The 22,262-nt window shown below is 37.5% G+C and overlaps 1 protein-coding gene across 1 annotated transcript in view; it reads left to right on the forward strand.

Annotated features, from left to right (window-relative positions):
- MTMR7 (myotubularin related protein 7) overlaps positions 1-14,899 on the forward strand; it is a 47,118-nt gene extending 32,219 nt beyond the window's left edge. Inside the window, exons 7-14 of the mRNA XM_082051004.1 lie at positions 1,175-1,307; positions 6,063-6,172; positions 8,123-8,248; positions 9,025-9,074; positions 10,794-10,994; positions 11,880-12,020; positions 13,944-14,070; positions 14,528-14,899. Coding sequence (XP_081907130.1) covers positions 1,175-1,307; positions 6,063-6,172; positions 8,123-8,248; positions 9,025-9,074; positions 10,794-10,994; positions 11,880-12,020; positions 13,944-14,070; positions 14,528-14,887 — 1,248 coding nt within the window. The 3' untranslated portion in view covers positions 14,888-14,899. The remainder of the gene's footprint in view (positions 1-1,174; positions 1,308-6,062; positions 6,173-8,122; positions 8,249-9,024; positions 9,075-10,793; positions 10,995-11,879; positions 12,021-13,943; positions 14,071-14,527) is intronic.
- The last annotated feature ends 7,363 nt before the right edge of the window (positions 14,900-22,262 follow it).

Raw genomic sequence — 22,262 nt, forward strand, 5'->3', positions numbered from 1 at the left:
AATACCCGTAGTTATTTAATTCTGAAATCTTTCCTGAGCAGAAGCTGTTAGTTGGGCTTGGAAGTGTGGAGGTTCGGCTATATGGGCTGCTTCGTTACTCCTGGAGCCTTCATATTTCTTGGGAAGTTCAAAGGCACCCCAGCCTTAGAGCATCCATTTCATAGAAGAGCAGAGACTTCATGCAAAAAGACAATTCTGTCTTTCTGTCTATTGGACAGTGAGATTTTGCTATAGGAAATTTAAAAAAAAAAAAAAAAAGGTAGTAAAGTAAAACTACTTAATTCATTTCCATTAGATCTAGTTTTCAGCTCAGAGATCAACATTTGGCATAAGGGGTTTGGAAGATATTTTTTCTTTTCCCCCAAGAATCTCAAAAGGGGGGAAAATAAGCATTTGAAAAAAACCCCGTAATTTTACGCTTGGGAAAACTGAACTAAAGAAACATTTAGTGACTTTTCCCATGCCAGGAAGCAAGTAACAGATTCAAAGACAAAACTCCAGTTTCCAGCTGAATGTATTTTCTGCTGAAGCACAGCAAAATGTTTAAGAGTGCTGTATTGCAGATGAAAATATTTGTGGTAATTTTGTCAATTCAAATATTTTGTGGTCTCACACAACTAGAGCCAAGATGCTATAAACTTAAGAAAAACTACTCCAACTCCCTCTTCATTATTCCAAGCTTCAAAGAAGTAAGCTGTATCAATTTTTGGATGATTTGAGCAGTAAAACACAGTTATTTGGGCAACATTACAGCGTCCATAAGCTGTGAAACAGTGGCACGGCAGATATGACACTGCCACCTCCTGGGTGTGTTCTGCAAGTAAACATAATGCTGACCCAAACCAAAATCAGAATAACCTTTTAAAAACAAATTAAAACCTTTACCCTCTTGCAGAGAAACCCTACATAGGCTGTGTTCTTTTGTGTCTAACCACACTAATGAAGTTAACACTGAAAGTGTGTGAAATAGAGGTCAGAGCCTCAGCAGCCCAGCACCCTGCAATAGGCTGTAAACAGATCCCCGATTCCTCATCTGTTGTGTTGACACTGTGACAAATGCTTCCTATTTATCCCTGCCTCAAATAATTCTGATTTACTGCAGGAGACCATGAGCTTTGTTTTGAAAAGAATCTGTTTGCTACTGGATTTAATCCAATTTTCCCTAATTTTTCAGCTCAACGCTATGGCAAACAGAGCAGCAGGGAAGGGATATGAAAATGAAGACAACTATTCCAACATCAAGTTCCAATTCATAGGCATTGAAAACATCCATGTCATGAGAAATAGTCTGCAGAAAATGCTTGAAGGTAATGTGCTTCTTTCTTGAAAACTAGAGGAAATATTTCATCCTCCTGTTACACAAATCAGGATAATTGCTCTGAAAGCAGCAGCAGTGAAAATGGGTATGAAAAGAGGTCTCTGCCTGTTGCAGCTGTGTGCAGCTGCCTGCTGGCTAATGGGACTTGTGCAATGGAGCATCATCCCAACTAGTGGTGATTTCTTGGTTATACAAACATCTTGTTTCATGGGTGAAATCCAGACATCATTTACTTTGATGACAAAATTCATTTGACTTCAACACACCTTACTTCTGCTACATCTCCTTTTGCAGTTTAGAGTTTGATGGTATAATGAAAAAAGAAATCACTTTTTTTTTAAAAGCTCAGAATACCTATGGTTTGATTTTTTTTTAATATGTAGTCAATAAGCTAGTCATTTTAGACTGTGAATTTTAATAGCAACTTACTCACGCCCTGTCACACCAGGTTTATTTATGAAACTCACAGTCAATGGGAATAACCATTCGGAACCTTCATAATCTCATGAGAATTAATAATAATTGTTTTATAACTAGTTATCAGTGTATAAACAACCACATCTGTACTGCCATTTGCTATTTGGATTAGATTACTTTCTAGAGACCTTCTGGGAAATTGGTAAGAATAAATAAGCAATCCTTGACCCTCAAGAGCTTGTTTATTTTTAACAAGCAAATAATAAATAGTGCTCACCCCATTCCACAGAGTCTCAGAATTTACTTCATGTATATCACCAACACCTTCTGTCACCTCTTGCATCAGCTTGCTCTAGCTATTCTTGGCTTGATGTGCTGCCCATGCTCTTTTATTCTTCAACTGTTTCCCATCGTCTGTGTGCAAATGTGAATTTTAGATCCAAGAATGGCTTGCCTTTTCCATGACAGGAGAGCAGTGCTCTGTTTTCAAATAAGAGCAGTTTGTGAAAACCAGCAGTAAAGTGTGATGCAGGTGAAACAGTCGCTCTCTTCATGACTTATTTTCATTTAATTCTTTGTTCTAAAGGTCTCAGTAAGGAAATGAGAAGGATTTTTAGTTCACTGCAAAGTCTTGTTTGGCCAGGAGAAAGGCCAGGTGAATAAACTCATTGCTTTATTTGTTCAGCCTAAGACCATCAAAGTTAAAATAGTAAACAGCCAGCCTGGCTGCGTGGGACAGTGCTATGTATTCTTTTTGAGCCAAAAGTTCATGAGACAGACTCTTGGCCCAAACTGACATGTAACAAGGTAATTTCTGATGCATTTAACACTTTAAAGTGCTTTGGGGACATAACTTCTTAGCATCTATTTTTAAATAAGCCATATGCTTAAAACATCTGCTTTTTTCATAGGTTTTATATTTGCCATCTCATCTCATATTTAGTGACCTTGCTGATAAGATTGCAGATTTAACTTCTCTAATTTCCAATTTCGGGTACTTGAGGCTTTCAAGTACTTTTTAAAAAAATCTTATAAGTTTCAGTGTATGATCAGGGCTTTTCTCATGTAAAGTATTGTGTAGTTTTTTTCCATTTTTACCAGTGTCCCTTTGTCTGTTTCTCTGGTGACCATTAAAGGGGTATTTATTACCTGACTTACATATACAAAGGTAACCAGAACTGAAAAGGCTGTAAAGGATGATGATAACACGTATTTAATATGACTTTAAATTTTTATCAAGAAGTACTTAAACATACCTAAGTGACTCTCTAAGGTAAAACATCATGTTACACTACAAACATCACAAAAAGTGTCTGCTGCTTGTGATCTGTTGTGAGATGTTATAAGGTACATAAAAAGCTTTGAAAAGATGAGTGAGGCTGATGAAAACTGATTTTCATTTAATATGTGCTGTATTGTTGCTTGGAAGTGTACAGAGGACACCAGTACATAATGGGTCTGATGTGTTGCAGGAGTGCAAGGGCAATTTTATTCAGCTTACTGGAATTAAGCAGAAATTAAGGTTGGAGGATCTTTTTCACATGAGAGACCACAGGTTATTTTCAATATACAATTTTAAATAATTTCCAATGCTTAGGAAATTTGAACAAAAATTGAGTATTCAGTTTTCCATTGGAAAATGCACTTATATTAAGAATGTGTTAATTTCAATGATGTTTCTTCAGGAAAAGGCTGAAGAAATTAATTTAAACTTATATAATATGAATAATTTCTTTTAGTAGGTAAAAAAAAATAATTTCAGCTTTGTGATTCTACGGACTTTAATTCTATCAATTATATTTATCTTAACTTTAACATGTTTTTATTCCTGTATAATGTTAATTTTTGGCTAAGTATGTCAGCATTATAAAATGATTAAATTTGTAAGATAATGAGAATATTTTCAGAATATGCAAAAAATCTTGAGATTTGACTATACTCTGGAAGTAAAATGCATTTCAATATGCTGGAATTTCCCTCCAGAAAAAAACCAGATAATTTTACTTTTGTTTCTTCTGCCTCATATTGCTTTAGTATAGTATTGATTTTTTTTTTTCATTGAAAGAGAGGTGTATGTGAAAATCCTTGTGATAATTTTGATCCTATGCAGAACCTTCTTGAAATAATTTTTAATATTAGAAGCAAACGCTGCACAAGGACTTTTCTCAGTAAAGATTCAAGGACTGACTGAGGCTGCTGTTTAGAATTTGCGATGGAGTGAGTTTTGCTGTACATCCATGGGCAAACCAAGACTTAACCCGTTTGTTGTGCACTGAGAAGATGATCCCCACAGGCTCCCCATCTGTACTTAGGCAGCAAATATGAGCTTCTCCTCCCCTGATATCAGAAAGAGTAGTTGTTGATGTAAGAGCAGCGCCCTGATCCTTGGACTTCAGTGGCAGATCAGCAAGAAAGAGAGCCTGAGGGTCTGGCCCACACCATTTACATTTCCTCTACCTACGACTGTGCTGCCAGAAATGGGGGAGCTGGTTCAGCATCCCCCCCAGGCACTTTTGCTGGTGGAAGAGGCAGTTTCTACCATGTGCCCTGTTTCTTCCTGCCCTCCTGGGGAAGGGGGCACTGCTGGGTTGCTATGAGCTCTACCCAGGGGTTCTTGATTTTCCTGTGCTCAGAAAGCAGGTGGAGTGGGTCTTATTTCTCCAAAGTTTGGTACCTCCTCTGCTGAGATGGAAACACCTACCCTCCTTAGGTTAAGCCTCACAGTTGAATTAATAATTGAAGTCAGTATTAAGGTCCAGATCGGTGGCCAAAATCATGTGAAATATCCAGCATATGCCTTTAGGACAGTCTGAACTTTGCTCAGTGAAGTGGTCAGTAAATATTGACTCTAATTTGGTAGTGGGAATGAACAAAGCACTATTTCAGCCTTACCTTGGCCTTTTGTAAACAGAGATGGCAGCTTCAGCCAGAATTCAGCTACTAATTAGTTGTGCTCCCATCTGCACAGGAGCATTAATCATGTGAAAAACTGTTTGCTTTCAGTGCTGCTATCTATGCATTTTTATAAATATCCTTCAAAAATGATTTTTAAAATAACCATCTCGAAGAGGGCCTATGTACAAAGATTGCGAGACTTTGTATGAACACATTAGGCTATTTTGCCTCTGAATTAAATGGAGTTAAGATAGGTGGAGACATTCAGATATGGTATAAACTCATAAAATTAAATTTCAGTTACATTGAAGGAAACTAAAGTTTTGCCACTGGTAATAATAGCCATAATTAACCGAGTCTTTTAAAAGATTTCCAGAGGACAAGAGACCTACTGAGACATTATTCATTCACAGATCATACATTAACTCCATAAAAACCATGACATTTTAAACTGTATTTCTTAAATGAATTTCACTGGTTAATATATTTTTCCTTAAAAGACAGCATAATTCTACATGGATCAAAATAAATGTGTGGTCTATTTATTGGGTGAATTTAGTATCTCACTGTTGAAAATAGATTTAACCAAATATTGTTGAGTATTTGTTTGCTGCTGGATAGAGGCATCTGAATTAGGTTCTGATGTCCTTTTTTTTTTCTTCTACTGATGCTACAAATTTTACAATATTAAAAAATAAACACTTGGATACAGCAGAATAGACACTTACTGGGAGGTTTTTTTGGTTTGTTTGTTTGTTGTTTTTCTTTGAACATGGTATAGAGCTTGGAAAGCTTTCAGGAAAATATTTTCCTTGAGGAATTATAGCTTTTCCTCACCACCAAAATACTTTCTGGCTACAAATGAAGTTTTAATAAGGTTTCATTCAGGGATGGAGAACTGTTGAGTGAATCGCTTTAACTGCAACACCACCACCTGTGGTGATTTTGAAGGCTGGTTTGGGTGGGCCTTCTCTAACGGAGCTTCATCACCAGCCGTGGCTGGGAACAGGAGGTGGCCCAATTTTGGGTTGCTGCCTGCCTGTCCCACAGCAGAAATTGTATGCTTTCTGCTTCCCAGCCTTCATTATTGAGAAAATCCCCTCTCAGGGGTTTGAAAACTTTGCTCCCAACACAATTTTGGAAAATCCGTGCTGCAGACAAGGATGTATTTGGTAAACTGTTTGCAACAGGCTTTGTGACAGCTTCTCTTTTTAACCAAAATCAATGTATTGGGTGAAATTTGACTTAGCCTTGTTTCTTAGATACAACCTTTTTTTCAGTGGTAAAGTTTGACTGTGAAGTAGCCATTCCTTTTAAAAGATGGATGTTTTATGCGGCTGATATTTGAAGAGATAACTCTTAGGTTTACACAGTCAGTGAAAGTTTAGGGGACTATAATTACTCTGCATTTAAGATGTAGCTTATTTTGCAGTTTGTGAGCTGAAATCGCCTTCAATGAGTGACTTTCTGTGGGGCCTAGAAAATTCTGGCTGGCTGAAGCATATCAAAGCCATTATGGATGCTGGCATTTTTATTGCAAAGGTAAAGTGTGTAAAATAAGAACAAAACTTGGACTAACCAGATACAGGAAGTGAGGACGAAATTCTCTGCACATGGGTAACTTCCGTTATCTTCAGTGATGTTGTAGCTGAAAAAAACCCCATGTCGCAATGCTTCAAATATGACAAGAGATAATTCTTAGGTTCTCTCATGTGGATTTATGCTAATATGGTTTAAAAAAATTGTGATCTTCTGCACTGAAGATTTCAAATGTACGAAAGCCTCTTCTGCCCTGTATCTTGTTACACCAGGTAACATCTGAATGTTCTTACTGTACTCCCCAGCAGAGATTGCCACTGTTTCTTTCCCTGTTTCTTCTGCCTCCTCCACTGGTTTCTGGATGTTTTCTTTGTTGAATGTTTCTGTTCAAGGACTACTTTTTTGCATGGTAGCTGTAATATAGGAATATTATCTACTGCATTATCCCCTCTGTGTTATTTAGCAACCAACTAAATTCACCCCCTTAACCAGCTCCTGTGTGTCGCCATGGCCAAATTCTCTAGCATCTTCAACTCTTGCTTACTTGAGAACTGTTTCAGACAACAGTTATTGATTTTGATATTTTTCCTAAACCCATCCAAAGTAATGCAGATATTTGTCATCTATCATCAGTAGTTTTAATTCTACTATCCCTTTCTTGTGCTCTGCCTTTTACTGTTTCACATCTTATTTTTAAGATTATGATGATGATTTTTTTTAAGCCTTCTTATTCACATGATCTGCTACATATGGATAAAACTTCATGGGTTTCCCTCCTAAGTAACTGCATTTCTCTTACTTTGCTCCTTCCTGCCCAACAGGCAACTGTAGTTCCTTACCTGAACAGCAGTTGCAGGACAAATGTACATGTTATTATTTCTCCCAGCCCTACTAGCTTTCATTAGCTAATAGAAATCAGGTCATTTACATTAGCTCTTGCCAACTTTTCCCCACTGGCTAGTCTTAAAATACCATCCAGAAAAAAAATATCTTTTATCTATATGCTTTCTAGCCTCGTGCCTCCTCAGACATGCACTTTGACTCCTCTTTATGTGTTCTCAGTTACTGGTCTCCTGCCCACAGGGGTTCTATTTTGGTAGAATTTACTTGTCTCTTGAGACAAACATAGATACTTTATTATTATTCTTCATTCCTTATTAAGCCCAAGCTTAAGTTAAATGTTTATTTTTCTAAGCGGTATCTTTCCTAACCTATTTTATTTCCCTACATTCTAAATTTAGTTTTAGAAATTTTGAAGGTCAAACCCCTCAAAATTAAAAAAAAAAAATTATCTCAAGTTCTAAAAATAATGCAACAGTAGACTTCGGAGAACTTAGTGTGATTTCTTCTTGTGTGGTTACATATAAAATGGGATACTCTCTCCCTAGCTGTTTACATTAAAGACGCTAATACAATCTTGCTTATTAGATGTGGAAGTTTACCTCTATCACCACACAAATCTTCAGAAGTGTGTCATCAGTGTGCAATGCAGTGTGCTGTAATAACATCTGTGCTAGCACTGACATCGGAAACAAACATTGCCTTTATCAACATTAGCATCAAGAAGGGAAATAAAGAGCCATATTGCAAATATGGCTGTTCTTTTGCTGGTTTATGAATTTGAGCATTAGCAGCATCTGAATTTGTTCTAAGCAGCTGTCCGCTCTGGCAAACTGATGTATTTTTGTTGAAACAGATCCCTCATCCTCCTGTAGTGGAGCATAAACAGGTGATGCTGCAACCACCATATTGCATGGGATGGGAAGAGATTAAGACTTTTCAAGTGAGAGGAATAACACTCAATGTAATTCAAGAACTCCGTGGCAGAATACAAAAATTAACAAGGTTTCCCAGTTCCCAAATTGATACTCTATTGTGCTATCTCACTGTTGCTCTCTTACCATTGCCTTTCTCCCTGCTTGTGAAATTTCTGACTTTTTCCTGTCTCTTTAGGCTGTGGCTGAGGAAGGTGTGAGTGTGCTTGTTCACTGCTCTGATGGCTGGGATAGGACAGCCCAGGTTTGCTCTGTAGCGAGCCTTCTCTTGGATCCATATTACAGAACTATGAAGGGATTCATGGTAAGCAGGTTCTCTTTCACAGAGTAAATAAAGTATTATGCATCATTTAAGTATATGTCTTTAGTTTTAATGGAAAATAAACTTTTCTTAAATATACTTTTTTGATTTTTTTTTTTAATTAGAAAGGAAAGTTTTTCTGTGTCCAAGTTACAGTCTCCCAGTTTCTGTATGAAATGTTATCAAAAGTGGGAATCAGTTGGACACCCATTATGTTTTTCCTAACCTTGACCAAGGAACTTTCTCATATCCCAAGGAGCTTTCATGCAAGCAATAATTTGTATTAATTTCAAGGATCAGTCAAATTTTGAGTGTCAGAAGTGTGTGCTCCTTAGACATTAGACTGCAATGAACAGCTGTGTTGGAAAATCTGTTCCTTTCTCAAGCAAATCAGTATTGGTAAAGCAGCTAGGAATGCTGCTTATCAAGTTACTGTTCACATGTTAAAAAGATGTTAGAGACATTTTTAGGTTCTGTTTTAGAAAATGATGTATCAAGCTAACTCAAGTTGTGTGGAAATACTGGCATCCTATCTGCAACCATGAAGAGTGCTACTTTCCCTTGAGCTGGCAGCAGTGCTCATCACTCCTTTTTTTTCTGCTTATTCTAAAAATTATCTGGGATTCCAATACTGCTTTCTTGCATCATTCTCACTTTTAACTTCTCTGCTTATTCTAAGAATTATCTGGGATTCCAATACTGCTTGTTTACACCACTCTTCTGCCTGCTTAACACGTTAGCTCTGCTCCACAACACTGAATGCAATATTCTCATTTTAGGTGTTAATTGAAAAGGATTGGGTTTCCTTTGGTCACAAATTTAACCACAGGTAAGCTGGTGCTAAGGTTTTCTCTAGATATTTTTGTGTAGTCAGTACCTGCTACCATTCCGATTTTACTTCGTTGTTGCCTTTCAAAGCATATCAGCAGAGTGCCCTCAGGAAATGGCCATACCCTTTTCTCCTACTATACGATTCATCTGCCTGGAAAACTCAAAGTGGAATATTTTCATATCAGTCTTTTCTTATATACGCATTCCACGGCTGCTATTGGGAGTTCTGAGTGCTGGTCTTGCAGTTTCCTCAAGCATTGAGATATCCCAGTGAGAGGAAAGTATGTATGTGGCTTGCAAAATCCCTTGGGACTCCAGCAGATCTTTCAGTAGTGCCAAGACTTCCCACCTAAGTCCTTGTTCAGCAAAGACTACATCTTGCAGGACAGTACTTAATCTTAGGCATGTCTGCAAGTTATCTAGTATGTAAAAAATACACTCTTCCCATTATCCTCTGTTCAAACGAAAACAATAGGATTTGTTCAGAAACGTCACGTAAAGGGAAGTGGAAAGTCTTCTATCTGGACAAGTTATTTTGTACATCCATTATATGAGTGCTATAATGTAATTAAAATATTTGAAGACTCTGTATGTTTAAACATGGATAAATATCCACACTTTCCTTCTTTCTTGTCTTTCCTTTTATTTTCCGTAAAAATATAAAATGTGATTTTTATACTGGAATATAATTACATTATATTGCTTGATTTGAATAAAAATTTATGTTCTAGTTTCCAAAAAACACCAAGAAAACTTTCAGGAAAACTGTGCAGCTCCACACCACCTGTGAAATTCCAGCAAGAAATACTACAGTTAATATGATACGGTCAGATGTCTATTATTATCAGTGGTGGAATATATTATTAAATGTAATCACCACTGATAGCTTTGGTTTGCAGCACCATATTGCTATATTCTCTGTGATGTATAATAATAGTAGAATTAGAGGTTTCAGTTTTAGATGTTTATGGAGTTCAATTCTACATGCATGCACACACATGATAAGTAGAATCATTGATTGAAAGTGCTGCTGCTTATAAAAATATTATAAATATTTTTCAAATTTATAAAATATTATAAATATTTTTCATACTTATAAAATATTTTTTACTTCTATGTGTTTCATATTTTCAGGTTGCTGTTCTTCAAGGTACCCCATTGCAGGTGGTTCCTATAGATAGAAAATTTGTTTACTTGACATACACAGTAGCATGTTAAACATTTACCACTTTCTAAAAATTTCACCAAGAGAGGGCAGCTTTAAACTGTTTTCTGCCAAGGTTTTTCTGTTCCTCTCCTGCTCAGTTTTCTGATTTTGGCAATGGTCTGGCGTTGAGAGAAGGTCTAAGCTAGGTTTTTAAAGTCGTTGCAGTCATTCTTATGATGACTTATGTTACTTCAGCATAACTTTATATTAATAGCATTAAAACGTGGCTATGCAGCAGGCAGCTGTTAGTAACTGTAAGGCAACAAAACACTTGTAAATGTTTTGTGGCTTTTTGTTTTCTTTATTTATACTTGATAAACTCTGCCTTCATTCTGCTCCATGAACCACACATCATTTTTGTAAATAAAAATATTCTAGTAGTCGAGATTTTAGAAATGAATGTCTATGATGGAACTTGTATACTAAATGCAAGTGTTTGTTTTCATTGCTGTTAATTCAGTTTTCCTGGAGGATTTCAGGTTATAATTGAATGTATCTTGTCTTGTTTAGATATGGCAATTTAGATGGAGATCCGAAGGAGATATCCCCTGTTATTGACCAGTTCATTGAGTGTGTTTGGCAGTTGATGGAACAGTTTCCTTGTGCCTTTGAGTTCAATGAGAGGTTCCTCATCCACATACAGCATCACATCTATTCCTGCCAGTTTGGGAATTTCCTGTGTAACAGCCAGAAGGAGAGACGAGAGCTGAAGTATGAAAGACTTTTCTTTAGTAGTATATTTATGTGTGGCATCTGTGGGTGGTGGTGTATTGAGGAGTCAGACATTTGCCATCTCCATGTATGTGTTTTCGTAAGACACAGTGCAGACTTCTTGCCTGTCATCTGCTGATGACACAGATTAATACTGAAAAAAAAGTTTATCCTCTAAGTTTATCCTCTGCAACGTGGCTCTGCTGGGAATGTAATCCACAGGGTGTGTGACAGGGATTAGTGAAAACTGCCCAGAGCATTAGCTCTTCAGCCATGTGGCCCTACCTTCATTGCAGCATTAACAACATCCAAGGCAAGCTGTCACTGTAGCTCTGATACAAAAAAGTTATTAACTAGTTAAGATATCAGTTTAAGAATCACTGCTCTTCTGTGGTTTAACGTGGTTTTGGATCTCATGAGCATCCCAGCCAACACCTCAGTCCTGACTTCTCCAATACTTTCTTACAAACAGCCTTTTTGTCTGGTAGCCCTTCCTAGGACTGACTCAGCAAACTGTCCTCCTGCTCTTTGGTCCCAAGGCAATTATGCATTAATCTACCAGCCCTCAGGCCCAAATAGAGACAATAATATCATTTCTAGCAGCGCTGATGTTTGTATTTGCTTCCTGGTGCCCTGGCTCCTCAGGTACCTCATGATACCCTCTGCTTTCCTCATGCATCCCAATCGTGTCAGCAGCAGCAAGAGGAAGGTGGGAGTTAGTGCTTGCTGCTTCCCTTTGGTCCTTTTCACTGCTCGAATGCAGAGCAGCTTCAGTGTCACAATCCACTTAAAATCAAAGCACTAGAACGTCTTCTTTAAGCTTTAGCTATACCTGAATTGTAGTAGAGTCTTTAATATATTTTTACCTAATATATTTTTTTTCAGAATCCAAGAACGAACATATTCATTGTGGGCTCACTTGTGGAAAAATCGTGCTGATTACCTGAATCCTTTATATAGATCAGACCACAGCCAAACTCAAGGGACCCTGCACCCCCAGGTGGCTCCCTGCAACTTCTTGTACAAGTAGGTAGTATCACTTGCTATTCAGAACTGTACGCTGTGTTAGTTCAGAACAGAGTACCTTTATATTTAAATATTTTTCACTCCATAAGGTAGCTTACAGAGAATGAATTCAGTCTGGGATGCAATGTGTTCATTCCTTGTATGCCCACAGTCAGCCGACACCTCTGCACCATTCCACAACAGAGTATTAGTCTGAAAAGCAGCTTAAGATTAAAGCTATGTTGATAGTTGTGTCCTAATTTCATGGTTACTCTCTTCTTCCACTGAGAAATGGCTCTTTCAGTTCTGTTCTTGTCTGTGGTTTTCAAATTTAAAGTTGCTTAAACATCTTACATTTCAAGATTTTGTGGTGATTATTTGGATCAGTTGGTATAAAAAAATTAAAAATGGACATGTCAAGAAATCACATGGTTTCATTGCTAAAACAAGGGTTTAGCAAGACAGAAAGGAGACTTTCCTGATGTTGTTGTTATACTGCAAAGTATACGAAGTAAGTTTGACCTGATATTTAAGTCTTTTCAAAATGTAACAAAATACCATAATTTTGGAAATGTTATTATTGACATTCTGACTTGAGTAATTGTGCAATTAATCTTAACAAACAGAAGAAATTAATTAGAAATTAAGGAAAACTGTTATTTAAGTAAAACTGACCAGTTTGTTTCCCAATTGCAAGTAAAAGCACCTGTTAAAAAGTCAATAAATATCCTAAATGACAGAAATGGAATTCTTTCACATCTACTGTTCCAGGTCACATCCACTTTAAAACAATGTAAAAATAGTCATTAATCCTATTCTTTAGCATAGTGGGATTTATAAAAGAAGTAGTGATATTGCAGGTCCTCCATTGGATGAATAATCCTGTTGATCTTAATGGAATTACTTGGGTGTGTAAAGATTTCCACGTGTGAACTATCAGATGATAACTTAAGGGGAAATGTGACTTCAATAGAATACTACTGGAGTAGGAATAATAAACAAAAGAGCACGCACATGCTCCAAAAAGATCTGTTGGCTCCTTGGCTGCAGCTGGGGGCAGGTCTCTTGGTTACTTAACCTGTCTGGTGAACTAGTTACCTATTTACTCAGAGTCTGGCTGTGGCCACCTATTGCCAGGAAGACAGAAGGCAGGAGGAGTGCTAGAGTGAGCTACGGACTTACAGTTTGAGTCCTCTCCTCCTGAAAATGAAAAATCAGCACGGCTCTGTAACTAAGGGTTTGTCAAATACATTCTGTTGAACAGGAAGAGAACTTGCCAATGTGTATGCTTCATGCAATTTTCTTGGGTCAGTTTAAAATGTCAGTTTAGATTTTAAGAGAACAGGATGCCATACTTCTCTTTTACTCCTGATTTTCAACTTTACAGGGAAAAAAAATAATAAAAATAATTTTAAAAATAATAAAATCAAAATAATTTAAAAAGATCTGTTGAGTAGCTGCACCTCACCCCGCCCCAGCCTCAGACAAAACCAAACATACCAAATTTCATAGTTGACTTAATGGCAAGTTAAACAACGGTTGAGAACGAGGATTATGAAAAACTGTCTTTAACCTTGGCTGTTTTATAGGTACCATTGCTCTAAAGCCCATAGCCCAAGAAAATAATACAGCAAAAGTTTGCATTCAGGGAGCCACCCTCAGCCATGTGATCTAAGTCAAAGGTACATTCACCTTTCTGTTGTGTGCCAAAACTGATTCAAGCTGTGTATGTCCACACAGTTGTGTCTAAAGGATAGAGACAATGCAAATGAACCATAAATCTTACCAAATATTCAATTAACTTATGTGTATGCACTTTAAAGATAAATAATCCTAAATGACGAACCATTTAGGACAATGTCTGGGAAAAAAATAGTGTGTATTTAAGTCTTCTGGGGCCACCTCACCAAATAAGAAAATTGCCGACCTTCCCATCAATTCCAGGTTCTGGAGTGGGATGTACAACCGCTTTGAGAAGGGGCTTCATCCTCGACAGTCAGTTACAGATTATCTGATGGCAGTGAAAGAAGAAACTCAGCAGCTGGAAGAAGAGCTGGAGGTCTTAGGAGAGGTAATAAACACTTGATCTCAATGCCCCAGACTTAACTGATGGTAAATGAAACCCAGCTCCATATTTACTCTGTACAGTCCCCTGCATGCTACATCCTTTTCTGGCATGAGGGTGTTCAGCTGGCATCTTTGTTCTCACATAAATTACTATTGATGTTTTGCATTTAAGACGTAACAGTGGATTTTTTTCTTCAGGGATAAAATTTTACCTGTGTTGTTGCAGAAGTACTACTGAAAGAAATTTCGTATCTTTCTGTAACTCAGAAGGATGCTGTAATTGAGCTTTGGTTTGTGATAAATTGTACACTTCTCATACACTATAAATGCAAATAGGCAGTTTTAAGGGGCTTGGGCTCTGAAATTAGTTTGTTTTGTTTAAGGCAAATAGCAGAGACATCAGAGTGTTTCCATGTAATACACCCTGGTTTGTTGTTTGTTTGGGTTTTTTTTAATTTCAGAGACTGGCAAATCTTCAGAAATCACAATTAAATGGTAATAAAGTCAAGAGTAAGCAACAAGACCGAAGCAAACAGCCAGGGCTTTCTACTTCCAGCAACAGCTTAGCTAACACTCCCCAGGAGTACAGCAACGACCTGAAATCATTCCCATCCCGCAGCCCTTCACAAGGGGATGAAGACGATTCAGCCCTGATTTTGACACAGGACAACCTGAAAAGCTCTGACCCTGACCTCTCAGCAAACAGTGACCAGGAGTCTGGTGTGGAGGACTTGAGCTGTAGGTCCCCAAGCGGGGGTGGCTGCTTGCCCAGTGAAGACAGTGGCAAGGATTCAGACGAGGCCGTATATCTGGCAGTCTGAAATACCTTCACAACAGCAAGGATCCGGGTGAAGTTGAGTCTTTCACATTCTGGAATGACATCTTTTCACCAGATGAAGGAATGGGAGTGGTCTGTGGCCTAAAGAAATAATCCAAAGAAAGGGAACTGTGCAATTGTGTAAGTAAAGATCTAAGCAGAACAAGCCATTATTAGCCTAAGAAGTAATGCTAAAGAAAGGTAATATCTGCTGTTATATTTAGTTAAGCCAATGTGGCGTTTAATTTTATCAGTGCCGTACATAGTTATTCCTTACTTTGTACGTTTCCATCGTTATTTATTGTACAATTTTACAAAGATGTGAAATTCCAAAGCGCTCTCTTAGGCATAGGGACAAGGTTGAAGATTAGTTAGTGTTAGCCTTACCGGTGAATCAGTCAAAACCGAGGTTTGTAGAGCTCTTTTGTCTTCAGAGATATTGTGTATATTATCCACTTTTGTTTGTTTGTTTTAATGGGAGGTGTTAAGATTTTGAAGTCCAACAATTATTTTGCATATTCTCCTACCAGAATCCTCTAAGGCAATGTAAAACTAACAAATGGACATGCTTGCTCAGGGGAAAAAATGAAGCTTTGATCCTGCAAAAATACCCTTTGGTAAGCAGCTGCTGCTGCTGCATGTGAACGCAACCCATGTGTACTCAAGTCTGAACCAGTGTTGAAAGTTCAGTAGTTTCTGTGATCAAATCTTCAAGGAATACAACAATACTTACAAAGCCTTTGTGGTAAAGGATCCCTTTATAATAAAGGTACATTAGGCAGTATACTCTAGCCTCTTGATGTTTTTTCTCAGGTTTATTTATTTTTTTAAAAATATCTTACCCTTGTTCCAACCAACCCATAAAGGTAAAATTCTAAAGGTAATAAACCCCTGAGTTCTCCAGCCTATTTTGACTTTTACTTGAAAATGTTTTATTTGAGCAGGAGTGAGGTGCATATACAGTACAGGTAACAGGGAGTCCAAAATCACTTACAAAAAATCACTTATGAAAGCATCACTCCAAATTCAGAACTAAAGGAAGGTTATGTCCATGAAGGAACTGTCATAAAGAATATTTCTTCCAAATCTTACTATTAAAAATAAACCAACCACAACCAAAGTTGTTTGTTTGGTTTTTTTATCCTCACACAAAATTTCCTTTGTAGTATTTCCCAACCTGAGCAGTACATGGCAGTGCTATTTTAAGAAAGACTGATTCACCACAACAGGAAGTTTCATCTTGTTCGGTTTAAGCATTTTCATGTTTTTTAAGAGAAGAAGTAATAGCTTTCATAATCATAGGCAGGGAGGTAAACCACTGGGAAAATGCTTAAAATATGGGATGTTTTGAAACATTACAAAGGCTTCCATACCAGGATGTAATTCTTCCAAGTTTTTTGTTTGTTTATTTTTAATTAAAGCAAGCCATTAAAAATGTAACTCACATGGCTGTTTTTACCTGCTTGGAAACAATGTGGTATTGAATTGTAGTAAAGCAAACAGGAATAATGTAAGTTTACTTTGATTGCATTTCATACTACTCCTTCAAATAGAGACTTACAGGCAGAATTAAATGATATAAATATACCTCAATTTAGAAGCTTTAGATTTTATTATTCAGCCTGCTTTTATGGAATGGCTTTTCATTCACTTCTATGAACTTACTGTATTAAAATGGGTAGGTAAACCTCAGTATTATTAATATATCCTCTTAAGGGAGCTGCTGTCTTTGAACAAATAAATCAATTCCTATCAGCAAGATTTATCTTAGTGTTATACTGAAAGACCAGATCCTCGATTTGATAAATCATTGTAGCTCAATTGAAATAAATACAACTATAACTTAGACTCTATTAAGGATTTAGCCTTCTGGTTTTTAATATTTATGAATTTTTAATAAACAAAATTCCTGATTTTAATTGTACTTTTAAAAATGTTTCATATTCTGAACATAACCTGTAAAATACATGGTATTAAAGGAGATTTTGAATGGGTTTTCTCAAACTAAGAACCATGCTGCAGAGTCAGCAATGAAAACAAAACAGACAAATATTCTGCCTAAAAATGAGTTTGGAAATGAGCAATATTATTGCAGATCTTTAAAATGTGAAAATGTGTATGATGGTATTGTGTCCTATTAGACATGTCTAGATATAAATGCAAACCAGGAATATATGCAAATTCAAAGCACTGTCTTCATGTCGCTTATGCAACTCCTTGTAACCCACTTTACAATCAAAATATTAACATATTAATATTTCATATTAAGACTTTGCTTAGCAGCCTTCTGTGATGTGTCTTTCAGTACTTGGAATTTTGCATTAGCTACTACTGTTTTCATTGTAATGTATGTATTTGTGGCATTATTAGCCTGCTGAGAAGCACTACCAAATAAACACTTGGGTCATTTAGCATTATCTCACACTGGTGAATGAAACCAAGGTTTGCTTTCCCAATTTTTGTAATACAACTCCCAATCAAACCAAGGGATTTTTGTATATTCCCTACTTCGATACTTGAATTCAGTAGTTTAAGCTATGGAGATTGATAACTAAGAAAACTGAGGCACTGTCATTTGAGTTAACTATATGGGAATGTGTTACACTCTGCCCCTGCCCACCCCCCGCTTTTATTTTTTTAGGTAGTTTGATACAAAAAGCATGAGAAAACGACACTATGAACTACATTGATTTATTGTAGCCTTGTGGGGATCTTCCCTCTGCTGCAAATCCTTGAAAATTTGGCATGAGCCCACTGTCATTTGAAATAAGACACACAGATTTTAGCCTCACCGGGTTCAGGCTGTTCTTTAGTATGAAAATGTGCACCTAAAGGACACTGGCAATGGGATCAAACAGCTGTAGTTTTCTCTACAAAAGATCACCATCTAAAGGACAGAAAGAACTGGCTGCTTTTATTGGTAGCTGTATACAAGACACAAAGGTGGTAAAACTGGTGGTGGATTTTGAAAAGCTGAGAAATAAAATTAAAAAGTTGGAGGGCACAACTTATACCTGAGAATACGAAAAGACAGAAAAAGAAAAAAAAAAAAAAAGGAGGGAGGCAGGGAAGGAAAGCTCTGTAAAAATTAGCAGTAAGGCAAGGAACCACATACTCTGAAGACAGGGGCAAGCCAGAGCACCAGTTTACATAGCATGATGTGTTTGATGACAAACAAATAACAATTAAACCCCAGCAACCAGCAGGTAGCCTTTGCAGTGAAGATGAGTGTTTCATCACTGTGGACCAGCTGACTTGGTGCTTTTCTGTGGACAGTGACCTAACCTGCACACAGAGTCCTCAAGTTTATCACAAACACCGCAGCTGAGGCAATGGCCTGCTTCTACATGTAAACTGAAGGTTGCATGTAGCTTTCAGGTTGGCTGGTCACTCTTACACTCTGTAGCATAGATACAGGTAAACACCACAGTGACTGAAAAATCCTCCAAGGACAGGTAAGACACTGACAATTCATTTGGGAAGGCAGGAACATGTGTGAGGAAAGTTAAAAGTAGGTCAACTTATCATGGTACTATGATCAGTGAAAATTCTGCCAAAGATCTAAGGCCGAGTGTACAGCAAACACCAAATTCAGACAGGCCAGAAACATTGCCAGAGTAGGGTGAAGAGAGGGAAATGTAAAGTAAGCATTCAGCTTTACATGTATCATTTGAATTGCCAGTAAAACACCTGGAGACAGCAAATCAGATCATGTTAATTCTTGAAATAAAATTTAATGGTGTTTTAATACAAATCATTCTGGAAAGAAGCTAATGAAACCTTATAGGTTCACCAGACTCATTGTGACAGAATTCAGGCAAGGACTCATTTTTAAGTCTGCTGGTTGCCAAGGTGATTCAGATCAATTTATTCTGTTTCTAAAAACTAAAGAACACAGAGTTCTTTATGTTAAGGTATTCCCTTATTATTGAGATACAAGCTTTCTTTGCAGCTTATTACTACATATAAACTTGATTGCTACAGGTATCCGACCAAAACAAGACATTTACCTAAGCAGTAGTCAGAGATGCAATATGGGTTTTTGAAGCCCATTTTAGTGCAGGTGGCTCCAGGAGTTACTGCTGTTAAAAGGGTTAAACAGGAAAAGCTCAAATCACAACACATAAAGATTATTTGTTTGAGTCGCTTACTGCATCCAACACAATTCTGTATCCACCCAGCAAGTCCTGCAATGCCCGAGTCTATCCATAAGCTGGACAATTACAAAATGCATTAAGTATCCCAAAGCCTTTATTTGTAAGTTTAACATATTACAGTATTTACTGTTCAGAATAACATACACAATAAGGCTGTGAGAACTGACTTAACTTTGTTGCCAGAGTTTTAATTCAGTTTTACCTGAAGGTCTCTTGAATCTCTCTTTTAGAAAGATCTGTCCTAGTCTTTGAAGGGAGTAGTAAGATACTTGAACAGAAACAAGACTGGAAGATTTCTAACTTCCACATTTGGTCAAGGTCCAAAGTGGCAAAGCTGCAGGAGTATGTACAGAGCAAATAACAGAATGATAGTGGGTCATTTGATACTGCTTAGAACTAACATTATTGTAGTCTCTTGCTTGTAGTGGTGGTTAGCATAGCTCTCTATACCTGACAAGCCCAGTCTTTCAGAAAGGTTTGCACGTCAAACACACTATGAAATCTAGGAAAACTTTCTAAGTGCCAGCAGAATGTACTATTAACACCAGTTGTATACAAGATCACCCTAAAATGAAACCTACTTAATTTCAGACTTGTATTTTAAAATGTCTCTGGTCTGCAATAGCATCAGTTACAATTGCTATGTGGAGAATTCAGTTCTGGATTTAGGTAGTTACTTGACTCAGGTAGGAACAAAAGGCCTAAACTCAGCTACAGATAACATTTAGCAGCAAGATCAGATATTAAAATCAGGCAAAACCCAGACTCAATTAGCAGCTACAATACAGAATGCATCTCCAGCCCAAACTACCGCAACACCAGAGACAAGCCACCTCCTTACTCTTGTGTTTCTTGCTCATTTATTTCACTTTTCCACTTGGCGGAACACCTCAGCATGAGCATGACACAGTGCAAGGCTCGCCGCAAACAAGTCACTGTATTTAGCCTATTATTCCAGATTGCTTAAAAGTTCACTTGACACATTTCAAGAGATTTTAGAATATGCATCTATCAGCAGCTGCCATTCTCTTACACTTCATAGAGCACTGTTTAAAGCTCTATTCACACCTACATGCCACATTTCAGCAAAATAAGGTAAGGAATGTGCTTAACAGTGAACTACCAGCATGCTAGAGGCCGAAAAACCCAACTCTGACAGAGTGTTATTAGTGTTCTAAGTCTTCTGGTCAAAGTATGAAGATTGCCTATAAGGAAAAATGTTTGCATTGGCACAACCAGTGTAGGACAAAATGAAAGGAAAAAAAAATAAAAACCACCCAACAAACAACCACAAGCACACTCAAAAACCACAAAAAACTAAACCAAAAACCAACCAACCAAAAAGCGGACAACAACAAACAAAGCCAAAAAACCCAACAGAAACCAGCAGCAGGATGGTTTGTCCTTTAAGGGCCAGAAACAGGTTGGCCATTCCTGCGTGTGACAAGATACCTGTAGCTGACCCCGTATACCATTGTTGAATACAGAGACTTCTGTGCTTCTTTTCTAGAGGATGGGTTTGTGACTGCAGAAGGGACTAAAAAATAGGGGGAAAAAATCTTAAGAGTATGAACAAAGATATGAGAGAATAGAAAGGGTGAAAAAAGACAACCTTAAACTTCCATATCCCCAAACAAGAAACACTGTACTAAGAACTTGCATTGAACAGTGACATTTTCTTCTAGACTCTCCTCCATTATCATCATCAGGACTCCACAGAGATGTCCTGAACTCGTAGATTTGCTTACAAAAGTAACACAAGAGAAAAAGCTGAATTGTTGAGAACTTGTACTAGTTTGGAAAGCGAATCCCCTGAAAGTGACCTGGCTAGAGAGTTCAGTCACAGTAGAGCACCACATTACACCACATAACATTCAAGAGGAGGAGGCAGATGAGGACAGAAGTCTGTCATCCCAAGCCATTATAAAATGTATGAAGAAGATACCAGCCCAACTCAGGAAGAGCACTGGATGTTTGGTTATCTGTTCTTTTCTCTGCTTACAAGGAAGAAACAACAACAACAAACCAGCCCTGTAGAGGATTGTATGTCTAGCCTTTAAGCTTGTTAGCAAGATATTCTGAAAAACATCCAAAACAACTTGTGCCTTCAGCACAGAAACAGGCAGAGTCTGCCAAGAAGGTAACACCCAGTACTTAAATCTAACTTTTCTCCAGAGATGGAGAAATCACACTACGCAGACACTTAAGTCCAGAAGCACTTGGAAAACTACATGATCTCATTTTTAATTAGGACTTCAGTTAGCACATGAGCAGAACTACAGAACTGCTATGTTAATATACAAGCAGTATAATGCAGTCAAAGGAATTTTTTTTTTTTTTTGCAAGAGGATACTCTAAAATTATTGCTTAACCATGGCGTTTAAAACTCATTTATTTTTTTAGGCACCTAAATATCTTCTTTGATTTGGACCATAGTTCTATTTGCTTGGGATACCTAATCTCAGACTTTGGACCAGCTTTAAAAAGAAAAATGCCATAAAATACCAGCGAATAGATAATTTTCCCTGAAAGGCAGTATCTTAAGACAGACAACCACAGTACTGTAAAGTATGAAAGGGCTGAGATGAAAGCTGCGTTTGAAGATTGACTAGCCTGTGGAAGACTCCTTGCACATAGTTTTTGTAACTCCAAGTTTACTCCCTTTTCTCCAATTCAGAAGAAATACACTGCATTTTGCTAGAAGAGCATCGCATTTAGGAAGGACTTTAGATCAGTGATGCAGCAAAGAACTCACTTGGACCGATGTGCTTTAGTTTGCGAGTTGAACCTGTGATGTTCCGTGACCCTGTCTAGGCAACACATAGGTCGCGTCTTGGCTAAGAGGTTTATCTCCAGATGGCTTCCTGGAGAGAAAGAAGCAGGATTCCTGACAGATTACTTCATCAGTGCTTTATCTTACTGATCTCTCAGAAGTCTACAATTCCTTCTGTTCTTCTGGAACTTGACTCTCTTCACGAACACCTAACACACTGACAAGATTAAGAAAAAGAATGTGCCTTTTTACAAGAGCAACAGAGAACATATACGCATGTATTTAGAAGTGGTATTTTTCTCCTATAGAATACTGGACTTGGTCCTATTCATTCTCAGTAGATATATCCCCATCCTAAAAAAAAGTCAGCTCACCTGAGGTAAGATTCAGAGATTCAAAGGCAGAATTAAGTCTTGCATCCAAATTCTATCACTGACCTTAACATAACA

This window comes from Streptopelia decaocto, assembly GCF_964273445.1.
Source record: "Streptopelia decaocto genome assembly, chromosome: 4".
Lineage (NCBI taxonomy): Eukaryota > Metazoa > Chordata > Aves > Columbiformes > Columbidae > Streptopelia > Streptopelia decaocto.